The sequence below is a fragment of the Solanum stenotomum genome, chromosome 3 (assembly GCF_019186545.1).
Source record: "Solanum stenotomum isolate F172 chromosome 3, ASM1918654v1, whole genome shotgun sequence".
Lineage (NCBI taxonomy): Eukaryota > Viridiplantae > Streptophyta > Magnoliopsida > Solanales > Solanaceae > Solanum > Solanum stenotomum.
This window is the reverse complement of record NC_064284.1, coordinates 13876502-13895089: the sequence shown is the minus strand read 5'-3', so window position 1 is coordinate 13895089 and position 18588 is coordinate 13876502. Positions and strand designations below refer to the sequence as shown.

Sequence of the window (18588 nt, the reverse complement as noted above, 5' to 3'; positions counted from 1 at the left end):
ATATTTACGTCATTATTCGCAGAACTTCCTTCTTATTATAGGGGTTTATTAGCACATTTTCAGTAATATGATGATTTTCGTTGGACATTTAAAAAATAATAATACGGGGTTTAGTTATACCTTTGAGAAAGTGACAGTGTAAATCAGATTAAGCCCCAGGGAATGGAGAAGATGGAAACAGAAATCGCCATGGTAGAAATTGAAGAAGAAGCACCGAAAAATTCATCATTGTTTCCTGTTTTCCCTCAAACTCAGATATCTTCAGCGTCCAATCCCACCACCTCATACGACGCCGTTCCTGAATGGCTTCGCAATTCCAGCTTCACCACCGATATCTCCGTGATAAACGACGCCGTTTCGACGAACTATGGGAATGTCCAGTTCCAAGAGAATCTAGAGGAAGACGAAGCAGAAGACGTGGAGAAGGAAAATCAGAAAGGAGAGGGTGCACCGTATGAATTGCTGCACTCGTCCGGGTCGGAGCGGGGACACTCGTCTTCTTCTGATGATGGAAGAGACAGCAAGAAGAAGAAGCGGAAAAAGAAGCGCAAGAAGAGTCATCGATCGAGTGATGACCGTCCACTCTATGACTATGCACTTTCTTCTTCCAGAAAACCTGATGTTCGAACTTGGGCTTCTTCAGCTGCTGCTAATGTTAAAGACTATTACTTTGACTCTCGTGGCGATCGAGACAATTTAGCTTTTGGTAGTATCTACAGGTGCGCCCGGTGCTTTTTCTTTTCTGCCTTCTTTAGTTATGTAGAACAAGTAAATAGAAAAAAGAATCGTGATGGAATTTTCTTGATTTTTCCGTTGTTACTGTCAAGAGAATTTAAAACTACACAGCATTGGAACTCATAGGTTGATGATGGTTGCTACAGTTAGTGCCGGGCAATGTGATATGCAAATTATAGAACTTTGATGTAAACATAAAGATACTTGAAAATGGTAGGAAGCTACATTCTTTTACACCTTTTTCACTGCTTGGAGAAGTAGAACAAGTAAACAGGAATGATTCACAGAGGCACTTGTTTGTTTTCCTGCTTCTGTCATTTGTTTTGGTAGCCATCATAAGAATATAATACTGCACATCATTGAAGCTCATATGTGGATTGCAGTAGTTATTGGCTTGCAATGGGAAATGCAATCTGCAAATTACAAGCCTTTAAAGTAAAACAAAAGAGAAAGTTATTCTCAACATCCAGCAGAATGGGAAGCTTTGAAAATGTTAGGATGATGATTTTAACCATTTAACACAGTGGATTATTTTGTTGAGAAGATAACAGATCCCTATATAAATCATCAGCACAAGAAATGTGCTGGAAACCGAAATGAGAAATGTTACATCAGAGGATCCAAACAAAAGTAAAATCTAAAGACTTAAAAACTTCTTGCTCTTCTTACAAGGAACCTTGAATGTCAATAATTGAAACTGGATCATCCATATATTCTGCTTACAGCAAAAGCAATATAGAAGAATACACTTCATTTTGCTTCCTTGCAAGGGGTTGCTTGTATCTTTAAAACACCTCGAGTTCCTCTCCTTTCTTATTCTCCACCAAATTGTTGCTGGACAATTTTCCATCTGCCTTTGTTGTGCTGCATTTACCCTGTGTGTTCCAGCTTGTCAAGACTTCAGAATTTCATCCTGCCATGTTACCTCTGAGTTTGATGAACAGATCCCATAACTGACTGGTCACTTTGCAATGTTGAAACAGATGGCTAATTGTTTCCTTCCATCCTTCACATTGAGGCTCAGGTTTTCTGAAAAACCTAGCCACAGGTTTCTTATGGATCTCCACAGTCTGGTACCATAAGGATTGCTCACACCTCTGGTCTTCCAGAATCCTTCCTTCCTGTATTTTGCCTTTAAACACAGTGCCCCATAGAGTTTGCTCCTCATTTGGAAATCTCCACATCCATTTCACCAGAAGACCTTGTGAAAAGATCATCACAATGCAAAGTTCTAGTTTATCCATTCATATTTGCAGCAAAGCTAATCGACCAATCAACTATGTCGTAAGCATTATCACTTGTGAATTTGTTTATTGGTAGTAAAGATCTTTGTGATTTTTCTGTTCCATTGTCACTGTGGGGCATGCAGTTTGATTTTAAGAGTCATACCGGGTAAACTCGTGCTTTCTTTTCTATTATGGTGAAGGACTGAAGGTATGGAGTGAGTACACTTATTTTTTAAATGTTCTTTTCAGCTTTCACACTTGGTTTCATCAGTGATGAAAAGGCGTTTTGATTTTGTTCTACGCAGAAATGACACTTGATGCACCTAATTTGTGTTAGTTCTTAGCTTGATTTACTTTACTTTATTAACTGTAGAATCTTCTGCTGTACTGTAGAATGGATGTTGCTCGTTACAAGCTTCATAATTTGAGGAAAACCTCTGAGCTCAATTACTATAGGCGGAATGCTAAGAGAAATTTTGAAAGGGATATTGATATTGATGCGTTGGACAATAAACTAAGGTCTGGAGGTCGCTATTGGTCTGGCACATATGCTGCAATTGAGCACCATAAGAACCTGAAGCGTCTGAGAATTTTGACTCCTCTCAAGCCAATGATGAATATTCCAGCTGATTTCGTCTCATTGTCAGATGAAGGAATCAGAGGAGATGCTATTTCAGGCGATGCTGTGGTCGAGGAATCTCTGGAGGATGAGGTCTATCGCAAAACAAAGGAGTTCAACAAGATGACAAGAGAACGGCCACATGATGCACAAATTTGGTTGGGTTTTGCACAGTTTCAAGATAAGGTAGCAAGTATGCAGCCACAGAAAGGTGCCCGTTTGCAAACACTTGAAAAGAAGATTAGTATTCTGGAGAAGGCTACAGAGCTGAACCCTGACAGTGAGGACCTGCTTCTCTCTCTTATGAATGCTTATCAGAGCAGAGATAGCATTGATGACCTGATTATCCGATGGGAGAAGATACTTATCCAAAACTCAGGTAGTTGCACATTGTGGAGAGAATTTTTGCGGGTTGTTCAGGGCGACTTTTCAAGATTTAAGGTTTCTGAAGTGAGAAAAATGTATGCAAATGCAATCCAAGCTTTATCTGGTGCATGGACAAAGCAGCATAGGCAGGTTCTCATCTTTTACATATTATGCTATCTTTTTTGTGCATAAGATATTTATTAATTTGAACACTGTTTTCAAAAGCAAAAAGCGCAGAAACTGGCAAGGTGCATGAGGCTTGAAGCGAAGCGTATGCTTCTTTGAAGTGAAGCGCACAATTTACAGAAAACTAAACGAAACATATATTGATTTGGTACTACAATTAACTATTTCTATTAAATAACCAATTTCAACATCCTATATATGATGATGCCGACACATCCAACCTCTTAGAGTTGAGATTCAGAGTTGTCTGCTTCTCATTTGGATCACTCTGCTCTTCATTGTTTGATGCACATGGCTTCAACCATGAGGCGATAAACCCTCGCTTTGCATCATGCATCACTCTTAGTAGCAGATGACTTTTAAGTATACTAGAACATACAGATTTCCAGTTTTGATAATGTTCTGGAAATTTGATCCTTGTACCTGCTGGGTGCTTCTGTGGCTTCTGAAAATTTTTATATTCTTATGCAGTGTAAATGATAAAGCCGATTTTGCCTTATGTGTCAGTAGAGTGATAGGAAACTGCATGATAATCTATGTTCTTGGCCGTGGTTCTTGAAAGGGAATTCGTGTCCTGAGAGCACCTTCTCTGGACTCTGTGGGGAGATGGTCTATTGGAGTTGACATGAAGGATAATTCCATGCAGTTGTTGGGGAAGGGTAGGGATTCTGAAAGAGCCCCAGGAGGAACTTGGCAAGGACTAGCTCAAGAAATATTGTTGTATGCATTTCCTAGAACCTCCCTAATCTTTGGTCACTGAAGTAGGACAATAGTGAAAGATTTCCAAATAAGAAGCTGACTAAGTGAGGCCCATGAATGGCTCAAGGGGGACACTGTATGATCATTACTGGATTTAATGATGTCATGTATAACCAGAGTATTGAATTGATTAATTTAAGGCGAAAATCTTACTATAGGTGCAGCACTACCTCGTAAAAATGAAATTTGCATTGATTTCATGAGCATTAGTAATGTAAATTTCCACTGTGTTATATTTAGTAAATAATTGTAAAGCAATTTGCATAACTTAGATGAAATTATTAAGAACTACAACAACGACGACAACATGCCCAATGTGATCCCAAAGGCGGGTCGTGGGGTGTATGCAAACCTTTCCCCTAATCCTTTAAATTATGCATGTCATTCTCTTTATATTGCTTTATGATTTTTTTGAAATAGTAGTTTATTTTTTTTTGAAATAGTTATATTGCTTTATGATTTGGCACTGAGGTGTAACAGCTGTAATTCTTCTCTCTTGTTTTTATGTATGTGAAATCTTGCAGAGTCTTTTAAATAGTTCATCTTAGGTTAGCACATGCTTCGATGGAAGAGTTCAGATAAATGACAAATTAATTCATCCTGATCTTCTCCGTTACCCTTTGATTTGCTGATGGAGATATCTTTGTTGGATACAGGTTTCTGGAGGTGCTAATTCGCCTTCTATGGATCCCGCTATTGTAAGACTTGAACTTGGTCTGGTTAATACATTTCTCAGTCTCTGTCGGTTTGAGTGGCAGGCTGGGTACAGAGAGTTGGCTACTGCCTTGCTTCAGGCACAGATTGAATACAGCTTGTTCTGCCCTTCTTTACTTCTTAGTGAGCAAAGTAAGCAAAGATTATTTGAGCATTTCTGGAACAGTAATGGTGCCAGGGTTGGGGAAGATGGTGCACTCGGCTGGTCAAAGTGGCTAGAGAAAGAGGAAGAGCTGAGGCAAAGGGCTATGAAGGAGGAGTCTTCGCATGATTCTGAAAAGGGTGGTTGGACTGGTTGGTCAGAACTGTTATCTAAAAGTAAGGAAAAGAATGAAGCTATAGAAAATATAACAGAGACTGATGGTGCCCTTGACGAGTTAGAAGATGAATCTGAAATGAAAGATGATGAGCAGAAAGATGATACTGAAGCTTTGCTGAAAATGCTTGGGATTGATGCTACTGCTGAAGCTAATTGTGAGATTAAAGACACAAGAACTTGGACTAGGTGGTCTGAAGAAGAGGTAGCAAGAGACTCTAACGAGTGGATGCCAGTCCATGCTAAAAGTAATCCTCTTTCTCCGTCCCCTTCTTTATTCCACTCCTTCATTTCCTAATTAAGTATAAAAGCACTTTTTCGGGACAAAATATTAAGTGAATGAATTGCATGTAGAGAGGCCATCATTGACTAATTCAGTGAAAATTAACAAATTAAGATACAGTCTGAGCAGAGAAATATCAAAGGTTGATCTTTTTTTTTGAGAACGGTTATCGTTGTTTTCCTCAGCATTTAGGATTAAATGCTGGAGACCTTCAAAAAAGAACAGTAAGTATAAAAACTTAAAAGAAACAGATTTGCAAAGCTCCTAACAAGTCTACAAGATCTTCTACTTCCTCTTTACATTGCTCTTTACACCAAATATAGAAAGATATAGTACAATTGCATTTCACTAAGTATAGATCTTGAACTGACTGATCTAAGTATCAATGGACTGAGTGTGTTTCCAAGTGATGAATTGCTGCCTGCCTCATTTTTCTCTTCTCGCATTAGCATCTGTTGTCTGAGGTAGAGAACTAATTCCTGAAGTATTTATGTTTAACAGATGGGATTTCTCATAGTGAGGATCCTGCTGATGCAGAGGGTGATGAGCAGCTTTTGCGAGTAATAGCATACGAAGATTTGAGTGACTATCTGTTCTCGATAATTTCTGAAGAAGCACGTTTTTCCGTGGTATCCCAGTTCATTGATTTTTATGGTGGGAGGATGGCTCAATGGTTCGTTTCTTATCTTGAATATTATATTGACTTCTCTAGTGATCACATTGACTGTACTAGATATTAGTCATACATGTCATATTGCTGCCATTAAAGAAATGCAGAGGTCCATGTACATTTTAGAATAATTCATGGTTGAGGATCTATTTACTGTGTGAATGTATCTGGATAGAAAGGGTGGTGTTTTTCTAGCATACTTGGGAAGGATCTCATATTTTATCTTTTAACTCTGAGAACCAAGCTTAACTGTCACATTTAAATTAGGGTTGAATGATGCTATCTAGATTCAGCTTGGTTCCTGTACAAAGTCTTGAGCTTGCTGTGACTTGGTGAGCCTGAACTTTCAGCACTTGTGCTCAACTAGCTAGGATCATCCTTTTATGTCCTTATACTTTTTCCTCCTGGAAGCAGCAGTAAATTGTTAAGTTATATCCATGTATCAACTGTTTTAAATTTTACCCTCTAGCATTGGATACCGGATAGTTAATGTTTTCCCTAAGAATATAAAGCACAGTATTCTGGTCAAAACACTGAATTTCCCCTGCTCCTTTTCAGTTTTGAAGGGAAGCAGTCATTATTGAAGTTGACATTATATGCATAAATATGGGATTTGGATAGTTCTATGATCTTTTTAGGCTTAAATTTAGTTTCTGTCCCTCTCTTTGTAAGTCTCTGGAATAATCGATTTTCATTTAGAGGCAAAGGGAACCTAGATGGAGAATAGGAAGTTTCTTAATATACACATTCTGATAATCGTTTCCAAATTGCAGTCTGCAATATGAAATCAAGGATTCAGAGAGGATAGCCAACTATGATTAGGAGAAGGATCCACCAAAACTTGATGCTTTAAAAGATGTTTTTTCCCTGTGACATTCATTTAGGTTTTCCTTTTTCTTGGTTGCTGAGAGTGAATTGTTTTTTCATTGATAAGTAAAGATACATAAGTTGCTGAGTGAGTTGTAAGTCACAGACTCTTATATTTTAGTTTGTCTATCATTTCAAAAGATATTGTTTGATATGTTGCCTCTCTGTATTACTGTGGTTCTTTTTCTTTGAAGAAGGATGCTATTAATTGACGGAAGCCACATGGAGGTGCTTGGTAAACTAGCACAGGGAAGGAATGAAACAAGAGGAACATAATTAGTTGTATGTAACTTACTTCCTTTTAATGCGTGCAGGACTTGTACAAATAGTTCAAGTTGGGCTGAAAAAAACCTTAGTTTGGAGGCAATTCCAGACTCTCTCTTTGATGAACTAAGAAGAATGCACGATGTTTTGACCAAGGGAGGAAGGAACCAAACTGACACAAGTTTGGAGCAAGTTTTTAACAGCTCTGATGACATCTCTATGAGGACCAGCATGATGAGATTTCTTCGAAATGCTACACTGCTTTGCTGCACTATATTTCCCCAAAATCATATTTTGGAAGAAGCTGTTCTTATTGCGGAGGAGCTATCAAATACAGTGATGAATACTTCTAGCTGTTCAGTAACACCATGTCGAACTTTAGCAAAAAGCCTTTTGAAGAGTAACCGTCAGGTATATCTTTTAACTTTTATATGTCTTACTGGTCAAGCATTCTGTGTATGTGGTATTCACTTGATTTTTAAATATTAGAGTGCATGTCTTCAATGTTTCATATTGCCAATGACTTTTAAATAAAATAATTGCTTTGCAAATAAATCTAAAGGTAATTTTAACAATAAAGAAATGGGAACTTGCTTGTGAAGGACTCACTTTCAGTGGTACTGAGACTGTCTATACCACTACCCTTTATCAAGCTCGTTTACAAGAGTTCTGGCTTTCCCAACCACACAAACTTCTAGGAAATAAAATTTCTATCCCCGATTATATTTTATATATATGCGGTCGTAACCTTGCTCTCTTACTTCCACTAGCAAGAGAACTTCTGCTCGTAACATACCCCTCTCCGTGGTTGCATGAAATTGTTGTGTAAGAACATTGATGCACAAATAGTGGTCCCGTTTGTGACAATAGCTTATTGAGGTTTCGTAAGTCCTCATTAAAAAGGTGCTTGTTTGTTCAACTCAGGTTATCAGCTTTTCTCCCTTTCGTTTCGTTTCGTTTCGTTTTCTTTCTTTAAAGCTGGACAGTAAATCATGTGTAATTTTTATGGTCTTCTGTCAATTCCTTTAAACTTTATTGCATAGGTTGGAGATTGATCAGGATCTCATGTGATAGTTTACCTTATTGATCTATTAGGTGCTTAGAGACGGTAACAGTGTGATAGCTTGATAAGTGATAGACTTGATATTGATTTGTATCCTCTCTCTTGGCCCCTGCCTCTCCCAAGGATTATATTTTTCGTTCCTTTGCTTTTCATTTGTCCCTGTTCACCACAAAATTCTTTTTATTAAGTTTGTGTCGCCAGTAGATTGTATTATATTTTTTGTGCTTCTGATGTCTTTGTTGGGCTTAAGCCTTTAGGTGAAAGCTACGTGTTTGTCTTTTACATTCTTTGTTCTTACAGGATGTATTGCTTTGTGGAGTTTATGCACGAAGGGAAGCAGTTTTTGGAAATATTGACCATGCTAGAAAGATTTTCGACATGGCATTGTCTTCTATTGATGGACTTCCACAGGTACATTCTATTTCCTGTTAAACTTGATATTGACATGGTGTCCCTTCATTGGAAGAGGTGTCTTTTCAACCTGCCCTGTGATTCTGTAAGTGGCAGTCTTCTAGCAAAATGCTCAAATCACCATTTACTTCACCATGAAATAAGGTTATCCTAGCCCACAGTTTCAAAGGGAATCTCAGTCGGTTACTAGTCTTAGTTCTTGCTGGTTAATTTTCCTTTGCTTCCTATATATTGTTTTTGTCATTTGATGTTGTAGTATTACTTTATTTTATTGAATGTTACCAGTTCCAAAAAAGAAATTACTCTATTTTATTGAATTAGCAGGGTGTTCAGACAAATGCATCTCTCTTACATCTCTGGTACGCTGAAGTGGAGGTCGCAAACGGTACTCATGGTGGTTCTGGATCGTCTGAATCATCTTTACGTGCTATGCATATTTTATCTTGCTTGGGTAGTGGTATAAAATACAGTCTGTATAGATGTAAACCCTCAAGCATGCAACAGCTGAAAGCACGCCAAGGATTCAAAGAACAAGTGAATATGCTACGTTCATCATGGACACGCGGTTTAATTGATGATAATTCAGTTGCTCTCATATGTTCAGCTGCTTTATTTGAAGAAATAACAATTGGATGGACTGAAGGTGTTCAGATTTTAGAGCAAGCATGCACAATGGTGCTTCCTGGTATCCAGCTTTTTCACTGCCCATCATTTTCTCCTTTTTAAACCTGGAAGTTTGTGTCCTTCATATCTTGCTGTAGATAACTGCACCTGTTTGCTTGTTGGTTTAAGATTTCTTGGTGAGATGTAGTCCCTTAAGTTTTTATTTTATAAAGCAATTACCCTTCACTTAATAATAACAATTGTTATGAGAATAAATTGTTACTTACTGCAGATGGAAGTACTGGAACTTTCCAGTTTGTATCTTGTTTAAGTATTTGTATAATAAAATTAGTTGTTTTCATAATAATTGAAGATACCTCTTACCTCTTACTGAAGACAGTGGGGACGTCTTATTGTTTCAACCTATTATTAGTATTTCATTATCTTCTTGAGAAAAGTTGTCTTTTGCAATATTGAGAAGAAATATTGTTCATTGTGTTAGAACTTTCGAGATGTTTCTTTACCTTTTCCACAAAACTAGCTTGAAGGTTGTTGAAAGGGAGGAGATTATCAATTGTGGAACAATGATGGTAAAAATGATTTCTTGGAATGTAAGGGGGTTAAATGACGAAGGGAAGAGGGATTTAGTCAGAAACCGGATTAATCAATGGGGGGCAGATGTCTATATCCTTTTGGAGACTAAACTAAAGGACAATATTAGTAGTTTAATTCACAGCATTTGGAACAACAGATGGTTGAGTGAACTTCATGTAGAGGCACAAGGGTCTAGTGGAGGTATTTTAATTATGTGGGATAAAAGAATATGGGAGGGGGTTCTGCTGGAAGCAGGATCACAATGCATTTCTTGTAAATTTTCAAACCAAAATCAAGAATTTTCCTGGTTTCTGACAGCAGTTTATGCTAAGTGCAAGAAAATAGAGAGGAGAGAACTGTGGGGTGAGTTGGGTGCTATGAGAAGTCTGTGTGAAGGTCCTTGGGTAGTAGGGGGGGACTTCAATGTTATTAGATACCCGGTAGAAAGATCCAATTGCTCTAGGATTAATGGTGCTATGACTGAATTTTCTGAATGCATTGAGGAATTGGAATTAGTAGACCCTCCTTTATTTGGAGGGTCTTACACTTGGAGAAGAGGGGAAGGGCACCAAACAGCTTCCAGAATTGATAGATTTCTCTATAGCTCACAATGGGAGGAGCAGTTCACTTTTATCAAGCAATCCACAATGCCAAAGTTGGGATCTGACCACAACCCAATTCTACTGACATGTGGGAATCTGAATTTCAAGAAGTCCTACTTCAAATTCGAAAATTGGTGGATGAGAGTGGAAGGATTCAAGGAAGAGGTGAAATTATGGTGGCAATCTTTTGTAATAACTGGAACCCCAGGTTTTGTTTTGGCAGAAAAGCTGAAACTTTTGAAAGGAAAGATGAAGGAATGGAGTAAGAATAATAGAAAAAATTGTAAAGCACAAAAGGAGGAGATTATGGAGGAGCTAGCCAAATGGGAAGCTGTACAGGAACAAAGAGTGCTCACAGAGGAGGAGATCCAACAAAAAACAATTTTGGCTAGCACTTATGAGCAAGTAGCTAAGAATGAAGAAATAAGATGGAGGCAAAGATCAAGAATCCAGTGGCTAAAGCAGGGGGATAAAAATACTAAGTTTTTTCACAGAGTAGCAACTTCTCAGAAGAGGTATAATTCCATTGAGTCTCTACTGGTGGATGGATGCAATACTAATGATCCCTCTGTCATTAAAGAGACCATCAAAAGCTTCTACCAAAATTTGTACACAGAACCAGCGGAGTGGAGGCCTGAGCTACAATTACAAGGGATCACAACCATTAGTGTGGAGGAGCAGATAGAACTAGAGGGTCCTTTTGAGGAGGAAGAGATCTTAGGCTGCTTAAAGCTTTGTGCTATGGAGAAAGCACCTGGACCTGATGGTTTCCCCATGTCCTTTTACTTGTCTTTCTGGGAGATCCTAAAAGAGAATATTATAAAGGCTATACAAGAATTCCAGGCTAGACAGATTACTGAGAAGAGCTTTAATGCTACTTTTGTAGCACTCATCCCCAAGAAAGCCGGTGCTGCTGAACTTAAAGACTTCAGACCAATAAGTCTGATTACTGGAGTTTACAAGGTGATAGCAAAACTACTGGCAGAAAGGCTGAAAAGAGTGATTGATAAGCTTGTCAACAAAAACCAAATGGCATTCATTAAAGGAAGACAAATAATGGATGCAGCTCTCATTGCAAGTGAGTGTGTGGACTCCAGATTGAAAGGAAACACTCCAGGGGTAATGTGCAAGTTGGACATTGAAAAAGCATACGATCATGTAAATTGGGGTTTCCTACTAAACACCTTGAGACAAATGGGTTTTGGAGAAAGATGGGTGGCATGGATAAAATTTTGCATAAGCACTGTGAGATTCTCCATTCTTGTAAATGGAGAACCGGTGGGTTTTTTCTCGTCAGGAAGGGGAATCAGACAAGGTGATCCTCTTTCACCCTTTTTATTTATCCTGGTAATGGAGGGATTTGATAGCTTGATAAGGATTGCTACTCAAAACAGGTGGATCAGAGGTTTCCAGATTAGTGGAAACAATGGTGATATTAAAGAGATTTGCCATCTACTTTATGCAGATGACACCGTGATTTTCTGTGAGCCACGGGAGGAGCAGTTTAGATTCATCAAACTAATTTTGTTGTTTTTTGAAGCTTGTACAGGTCTGAAAGTTAATTGGGGAAAGAGCAGTTTATATCCTATTAAGGATGTGACAAACTTCCAAAGTCTAGCTGACATTTTGGGCTGCGGAGTGGGGAAATTGCCCACAACCTATTTGGGTATGCCTTTAGGTAATACACACAAAGACTTGAAGATATGGGACAACATAGTCGAGAAGACTGAAAAGAGACTAGCTAGATGGAAGGCTCAATACATTTCTTTTGGTGGCAGACACATTCTTATCAACTCTGTTCTAGACTCTCTCCCAACATATGTTATGTCTCTTTTTACTATACCGGCAAAAGTGGTTAAGAAATTGGACAAACTTAGGAGAGATTTCCTTTGGCATGGTTGCAAAGAGAACAAAGGATACAATTTGGTCAAGTGGGCGACAGTTTTGCATAGAAAAGATAAAGGTGGCTTGGGCATCAGAGATTTGAGGAAGCATAACAACAGTCTTTTGATGAAATGGTTGTGGAGATACACTGAGGAGAGGCAAGCTTTGTGGAAAGATTTGATTAAATGTAAATATGGGGAGGATGGATTCTGGTGTAGTAACATAAGAACGGATGCTTATGGAGCGGGGGTTTGGAGACCTATTAGAAACTTATGGCCCAAGTTAGAAGCAAATTTACATATCAAGGTGGGGGATGGAAGGAGAACTAGATTCTGGTGGGATGTATGGATCAAACAAACCCCCCTAAAAGACCTGTTTCCTGATCTATTTATTTTGTGCACCAATTTTGAGGCAATGATCAGTGATTGCTGGACAGTACAAGGTTGGAATCTCTATTTCAGAAGACTTCTAAATGATTGGGAAATAGAGAGAGTAGGCAAATTGTTGGAGGAAGTGGGGGATTTTGCAGGCACCAATACTGACAATGATGTTGTTAGATGGTCACACAGTAAGGATGGGATCTTCACAGTTGGCAGGGCATATAAAAAGGAGTGCAACTCGCAAAGTAGCAGATACCAGAGTTTATGGAAAAATATCTAGAGGACTGCAGCACCAACAAAAGTTAAATGCTTTACTTCGCTGGTCATTAGAAAGGCATGCTTGACACATGAAGTCTTGAGGAAGAAAAGAAAGATCATACTTCCGTGGTGCTCTTTATGTGGAAAGACGGGGGAAACTAACAGTCACCTATTCTTATATTGTACTTTCACAGCAGAAATATGGTCCATGTTTCTCAACTATTAAGAAGTGAAATGGACTATGCTCGAACATACAGCTAATTTACTTAGTTGTTGGATCAGGAGAGGAGGTAGCAATAGACAGAAGACCTGGTGGAATTTGATTCCACATTGCATTTGGTGGACAGTGTGGAAGGAGAGGAATAGTAGGAATTTTGAAGATATATCCAATTCCATTCACAAGGTTAAATGGAATTGCATTGTATCTCTATATTTTTGGTGTAAAGAGATAGGATTAGAGGATTCAAATCAACTTTTAGAACTCTTAGGATCCTTGTAACTATTATGCTTTTTGTTCTTTTTTGAATTTTTTTAAAGGTCCCTAGCATATCCTTAATGCTGAAGAATACAATGTTTACCAATTCTCAAAAAAAAAAATTGACAAGGAAAAATATAAGTCATATCATGACGTTTATGTCTAGGATGAACTAAATTCTCGTTGAATTTGATTTTTCGAGCATTGTTTTTTATACCCTCAGTTCTGGCTCTCTAAAGCTACTGCACAATTCATTTTTTCTTAAAAAGAAATGGTTTTACCTAAAGAATGTTAAGGGTATCCCTTTGTGGTGGCCCAATGGTTTGGGCTTGGGACTTTCATGTTGGAGGTCTCAAGTTTGAAACCTTTTGCCAGCGAAAGCAAGGGGTTTGCCTTCTGGGTCGAGCTCGTTGCACCGGGCTTGCCTAGTGCGGGTTACCTCTCCTATATGGTTTGCGAGCTATTGCATAGGAGCGGGGTTTTTACCCTGTGCGCACCCAAAGGGTAGCGGCTGCGGTTTTCCCTTGTCATAAAAAAAAATGTTAAGGGTAAATTTTGTTCTTTGGTGATACTAAGGGTAAATGTAAAGTTACAGTAAGGCTGAACTACGTTCTTTGTGATTCTAGATCTTCATGTCTCCATATTAGTTTTCTATATTGTTTCCCGTTGGTCCCCTTCATGAATAGTATTAATGCTTGAACAATTTATGTGCCATTATTTTGTCATATCACATATGATGGTTAGTATATTGTTGTAATTGGTACTTTAATGAATAATAGTATATTATTATGAATATTGTTTCTTGTTGCCCTTCTCTAAAATTGTTTTTTTTAAAAAAATAATTAACAAAGTAGCCACTTCATCATTTCCTCGTTTCACAGACAGAAGCTACCACTTCATTCATTTCGCATCTATTCACCCTCCAGAAACACTGAATCCTCGCCTCACTCTTGCTTTTAACACATACACACTCTTTTTTTTTTTCAACTTACAGTTCCAGGATAATTCTTTTCCCTAATCAATGAAAGAACTGGTTAAATCTGTCTTATTTAACTTGTCTGACTTGTGTTTCTGAAGAAGTGGAAACCAATGAAAAGACAAATTTGATTTGATTTGATTTGTATGCTATTTGGATCAAGGGGCTGTTTTCTTTCAGATTGTGATCATGGAAAATATCTGTAATTAGATTCTCAAGCCACTGGTGTAATATTTGTCTGGAACCAAGTGATTTTTTCTCATCGGGTTTTGCTTAAGAGGTCTTCAGTATAGATGTTAGTTGGATACAAGTCCACTATTTGGATATGTTCCGATTAGTCTCAATAGAAGAGTAGGAGTTAGGACTATATTCAACATGGACGGTCTAGGATTTGGATTTTATAGGTTTGAGTTCAGAATTCTATCACAATTCATTTGATTTACTGGGTTCAAAATCAATTATTTCTACTTGTGTATATTTAACACATATACAAGGTCCGAAAACCTGAGATATTGGGTTCAGACAAACCCATAATTTACACTCTACATCCACCCCTGATATTCAATGCGATGAAACTCCACCAGTAATACTAAAGAGTTCAAACACTTAACAATTAACATGTTTTATATAGCCATGCAAGTAGATGAGTTTAGATAGTTGATGAGAGGGGAGGTATATCTGAATTATTCCTTCATTTATTTGTAAATACTACTAAAAATCTAAAACTTGAATGGTAGTAGTAACTACGTGTAAATCCTCCAAGATACATGTAAGATAAGTTAAGTTATCCTTGTTGGACATACCATTCTGTAGTTTGGTGTTGACAATATAATTAACTAATAAAAGTTTGCTCTTAGCTTTTAGATGAGATTGTCGCACACTTCAACATGGTATCAGAGCAAACAGAGGTCCTGATATCGAATCTCACCGCCGCCCATATCAAAAAGAATTTCCATGTTCTTGGTCCATCTAAAAGAATTAGGCCCGCACATGAGGGGGTGTGTTGGGAATAGAATTAACTAATAAAAGTGTGTTCTCTCTAACAGCTTAAGCTATTAAATGAGATGGTCGCACAGTTCAACATTTGGAATTCCTATACTCCACACCTTCACTCTGAAAAATTAGAGAAGTCAATATGCTATTTGTTTATTTGTTTTTGTTTTTATACAAGGAAGACAATGTGATGTTTGTTAATTTTTCCAATGAAATTGTGTTATGAATTGGTAATTTATGTACTTTAATCTGATAGATCTCTTTTTGATGGAATATTATCATCTTACTGATGGTTACTGCAATGACCTTACTGTAGAAAGGAGGCGGCACAGTCATCACTTGGAGTGTTTGTTCAACTTTTACATGAGGATGCTTTGCAGACATCATCAAGAAATGAAGCTGTCAAAATTATGGGAATATATAGTGAAAGGACTGGATATATATCCATGCAGTCCAAGTCTTTATAATGCATTAGTTGAAATTGGCCATCTCTATGCATCACCTAATAAGCTACGGTGGATCTTTGATGAAAAATTCCAAAAGTATGACCTTCTTAACCTTTTCCTCCAGTTCTATGTGACATACTGTAGTCGCAGTCAGAAATCTCACATATGCTAAGTTTCTTTGATCACTATGCTAATTTTTATTACTTCAATATTCTTGTTTTAATAGCTTCAGAGGGTCTAGGGATTTTGTATGTGCTGGTAAGACCATTATGTTTTCTATAGTTAATTACTAAGAACACTCACGTTGAAAAGGAATTTGGTCCCAAAATGCTTTAATAGGAAATTATGTTTGCTGGTGCCTGTAAAATTTAGAAATATTCAGATTCCCCCTAAGGCTTTCTTCTAGTGGTAAGAGTGCAGTGCTTGATGTGTGGGTTAAGGCGCACGTCACGTGTTCGACGTTGCCACAAACAAATCCTGGTATGTAAGTGAGAAGGGCAGAGAGTCGGGCCCATCATCCATAGAGAGTCTTGAACCATGCACCACTGTTTCTTCAGGGATTCCTAGGTTATCAAAAACAAATGGTGATACTTTATTTCAATAACAGTATCCTCAATTCCAAACTAGGTGTGATCGGCTATGTGAAATATTGATGCACTAAGGACTTCTCAACAAGTTTTCTTAATTGATTTTACTACTCCCTCTCTTCCAAAAAGAATGACATTATTTCCTTTTTAGTTCGTTTGAAAAGAATGACACCTTTCTAAATTTGGAAATAATTTAACTTGAACTTCTCATTTTACCCTTAATGACAAGTTTTTATAGTCACACAAATGTTATGACATGTTTGAGACCACAAGTTATAAAGTGTTTTAGCTGCACAAATGTTATGGCATATTTGAACCACAAGTCCAAAAGTCTTTCTTAAACTCCATGCCCATTCAAACTACGACATATTAATGGAATTTATGGAAATGGAGGGAGTACTACTTCTTATGCGGCTAAGTTTGCAATCTGACTTTCAAATGCATTCTATATATGTGTTTTAATGGCTGAGTGCTTCTTAAAAGATCTTTTTGCTAAGTTGGTCTGTTTGGCAGGCTTTTGGAAATGAAAAACTATGCTAAGCGTGTATTATAGAAGGTCTCCAATGTCAAGTGTTCTGCCTCATTTTTTTTGGAGAGACTTATAATGGACAATTAGATTTAAGTTTCAACCTCCCCCCCACAATCAGTCAAGTCAAAAATGAAATAAAAGAAATAGGATGACACCTTTTTGATGGTATTATAGACTCTCTCTTGGTTGCATTTGAAATCTATCCTTTTGAAAGAAGATGCAGAAAGAATATATATCTCACGTGTAGCTGTTTAAAGCTGTCTTTATAGTTTTCCATCTTTCAAAGATTTAAGTCTCTGCTTCTTGTGTCCTTTGCTTTAACTTCCAGGAAACCTTCGCTTGTTGCTTGGCTCTTTGCATTATCATTCGACATGAGCAGAGGTGGTACAGAGCATAGAATACGCAGACTTTTTGAGAGGGCATTGGAGAATGAGAAGCTACGTAACTCAGTTTTAGTCTGGCGCTTGTATATTGCTTATGAAAGTGATATAGCATGCAACCCTTCTGCAGCTAGAAGAGCTTTCTTTCGAGCCATCCATGCTTGCCCATGGTGAGTATATATCTGTAATGTGCTGTAACAGTGAAGTAAAAGCAGGATAAAAAACACCATAATATTAAGGGTAGTTTGAACCCAGACAGATTCAACAATCAGTTAAATTTTTATTGCTGTGTTTTCTAATAACCTCATTTCTGTTGCTCAAAATTTGCTCAGGTCAAAACGGCTCTGGCTTGATGGCTTCATCAAGTTAAATTCTGTTCTTACAGCAAAAGAGTTGTCGGATCTCCAGGAAGTAATGCGGGATAAAGAACTCAATTTGAGGACAGATATTTATGAAATACTATTGCAAGATGATCTTGAATCTTAAGTCATGAAAATCAAGATTTCTTCAGTTGTGGATGGGTAACATGCCCGTCATATGCCACACTCACATTCTGCCACATGGCTTTTTTCAGCGCAAAACTTTGAAGGCTGTAAGTGATGCCTTTGCTCTTGGTATATGCTAATTATTGTCAAGTTGTGAGTGGAAAGAAAGATTTCTTTTTGGTGAAAACAGAAAATGTACATTTTTGTCGGTGTATTACTTGTGCCATTAGTTGTATGACCGCCTGGTGCTGCCTTTTCATATCAAAATTAAATCAGTTGCTAATAGTGGTCCATTTGTAACATGCTAAGTGCATGGTTGTGGTGTTAGCTCCCCTTTGATGATATGCTTCAATGTTCTACCAACAGTAGAAGAATTAAGCAAAAAGAGGAGAAATTTTATCTCGAGGACAGAAAATGTATCTCCTTTCCCTTCACTCTATATTTCTCTGGTGTCTCTACGCTGCTTTTTGTACCTTCACCTTTTCTCTTCTTTTTTAACAGTTTGTGAAGGAACACACCATCATTATTATTGTCAAAATGCATTTGTCTTTACCTCCCCCTTTGATAGTGATCTTTAATGTTTGAATGAACTGCCTTGTTTTTTTCCTCAGAGTTGTTGACTGATGAACTTCTCGATTGGCACTACCAAAAGGCCATCAATGTGGTTATTATGTTATGCAGTGAGAAAGACACGCAAACCATCCTTTTATTCCTCTAGGGAGCCACTTCCTTGCGACCGNAGTTTGTGAAGGAACACACCGTCATTATTATTGTCAAAATGCAGTTGTCTTTACCTCCCCCTTTGATAGTGATCTTTAATGTTTGAATGAACTGCCTTGTTTTTTTCCTCAGAGTTGTTGACTGATGAACTTCTCGATTGGCACTACCAAAAGGCCATCAATGTGGTTATTATGTTA

General features: G+C 37.7%; 1 protein-coding gene across 2 annotated transcripts; it reads left to right on the top strand.

The window, feature by feature from the left end:
* The first annotated feature begins 104 nt into the window (after window positions 1–104).
* Window positions 105–17884, top strand: LOC125860375 (uncharacterized). Of its 2 annotated transcripts, none has more exons than XM_049540316.1 (10): window positions 105–719; window positions 2355–3096; window positions 4548–5169; window positions 5706–5877; window positions 7056–7416; window positions 8369–8479; window positions 8801–9164; window positions 15561–15786; window positions 17135–17356; window positions 17519–17884. In XM_049540316.1, exons 1-10 carry the CDS (start codon window positions 163–165, stop codon window positions 17670–17672), a joined length of 3531 nt encoding a protein of 1176 aa, XP_049396273.1. In that variant the 5' UTR covers window positions 105–162; the 3' UTR covers window positions 17673–17884. The 2 variants fall into 2 exon arrangements, with proteins under 2 accessions (XP_049396273.1, XP_049396275.1); XM_049540318.1 differs by having other exon boundaries at window positions 106–719; window positions 8804–9164.
* The last annotated feature ends 704 nt before the right edge of the window (window positions 17885–18588 follow it).

Excerpts from the sequence above, each read along its gene's own strand:
- LOC125860375 (XM_049540316.1), top strand. The coding sequence starts at position 163 with ATGGAGAAGATGGAAACAGAAATCGCCATGGTAGAAATTGAAGAAGAA. Across the intron at positions 3,097-4,547 it reads GGACAAAGCAGCATAGGCAG|GTTTCTGGAGGTGCTAATTC; the intron begins GTTCTCATCTTT and ends TGTTGGATACAG. Across the intron at positions 7,417-8,368 it reads TTTTGAAGAGTAACCGTCAG|GATGTATTGCTTTGTGGAGT; the intron begins GTATATCTTTTA and ends TTGTTCTTACAG.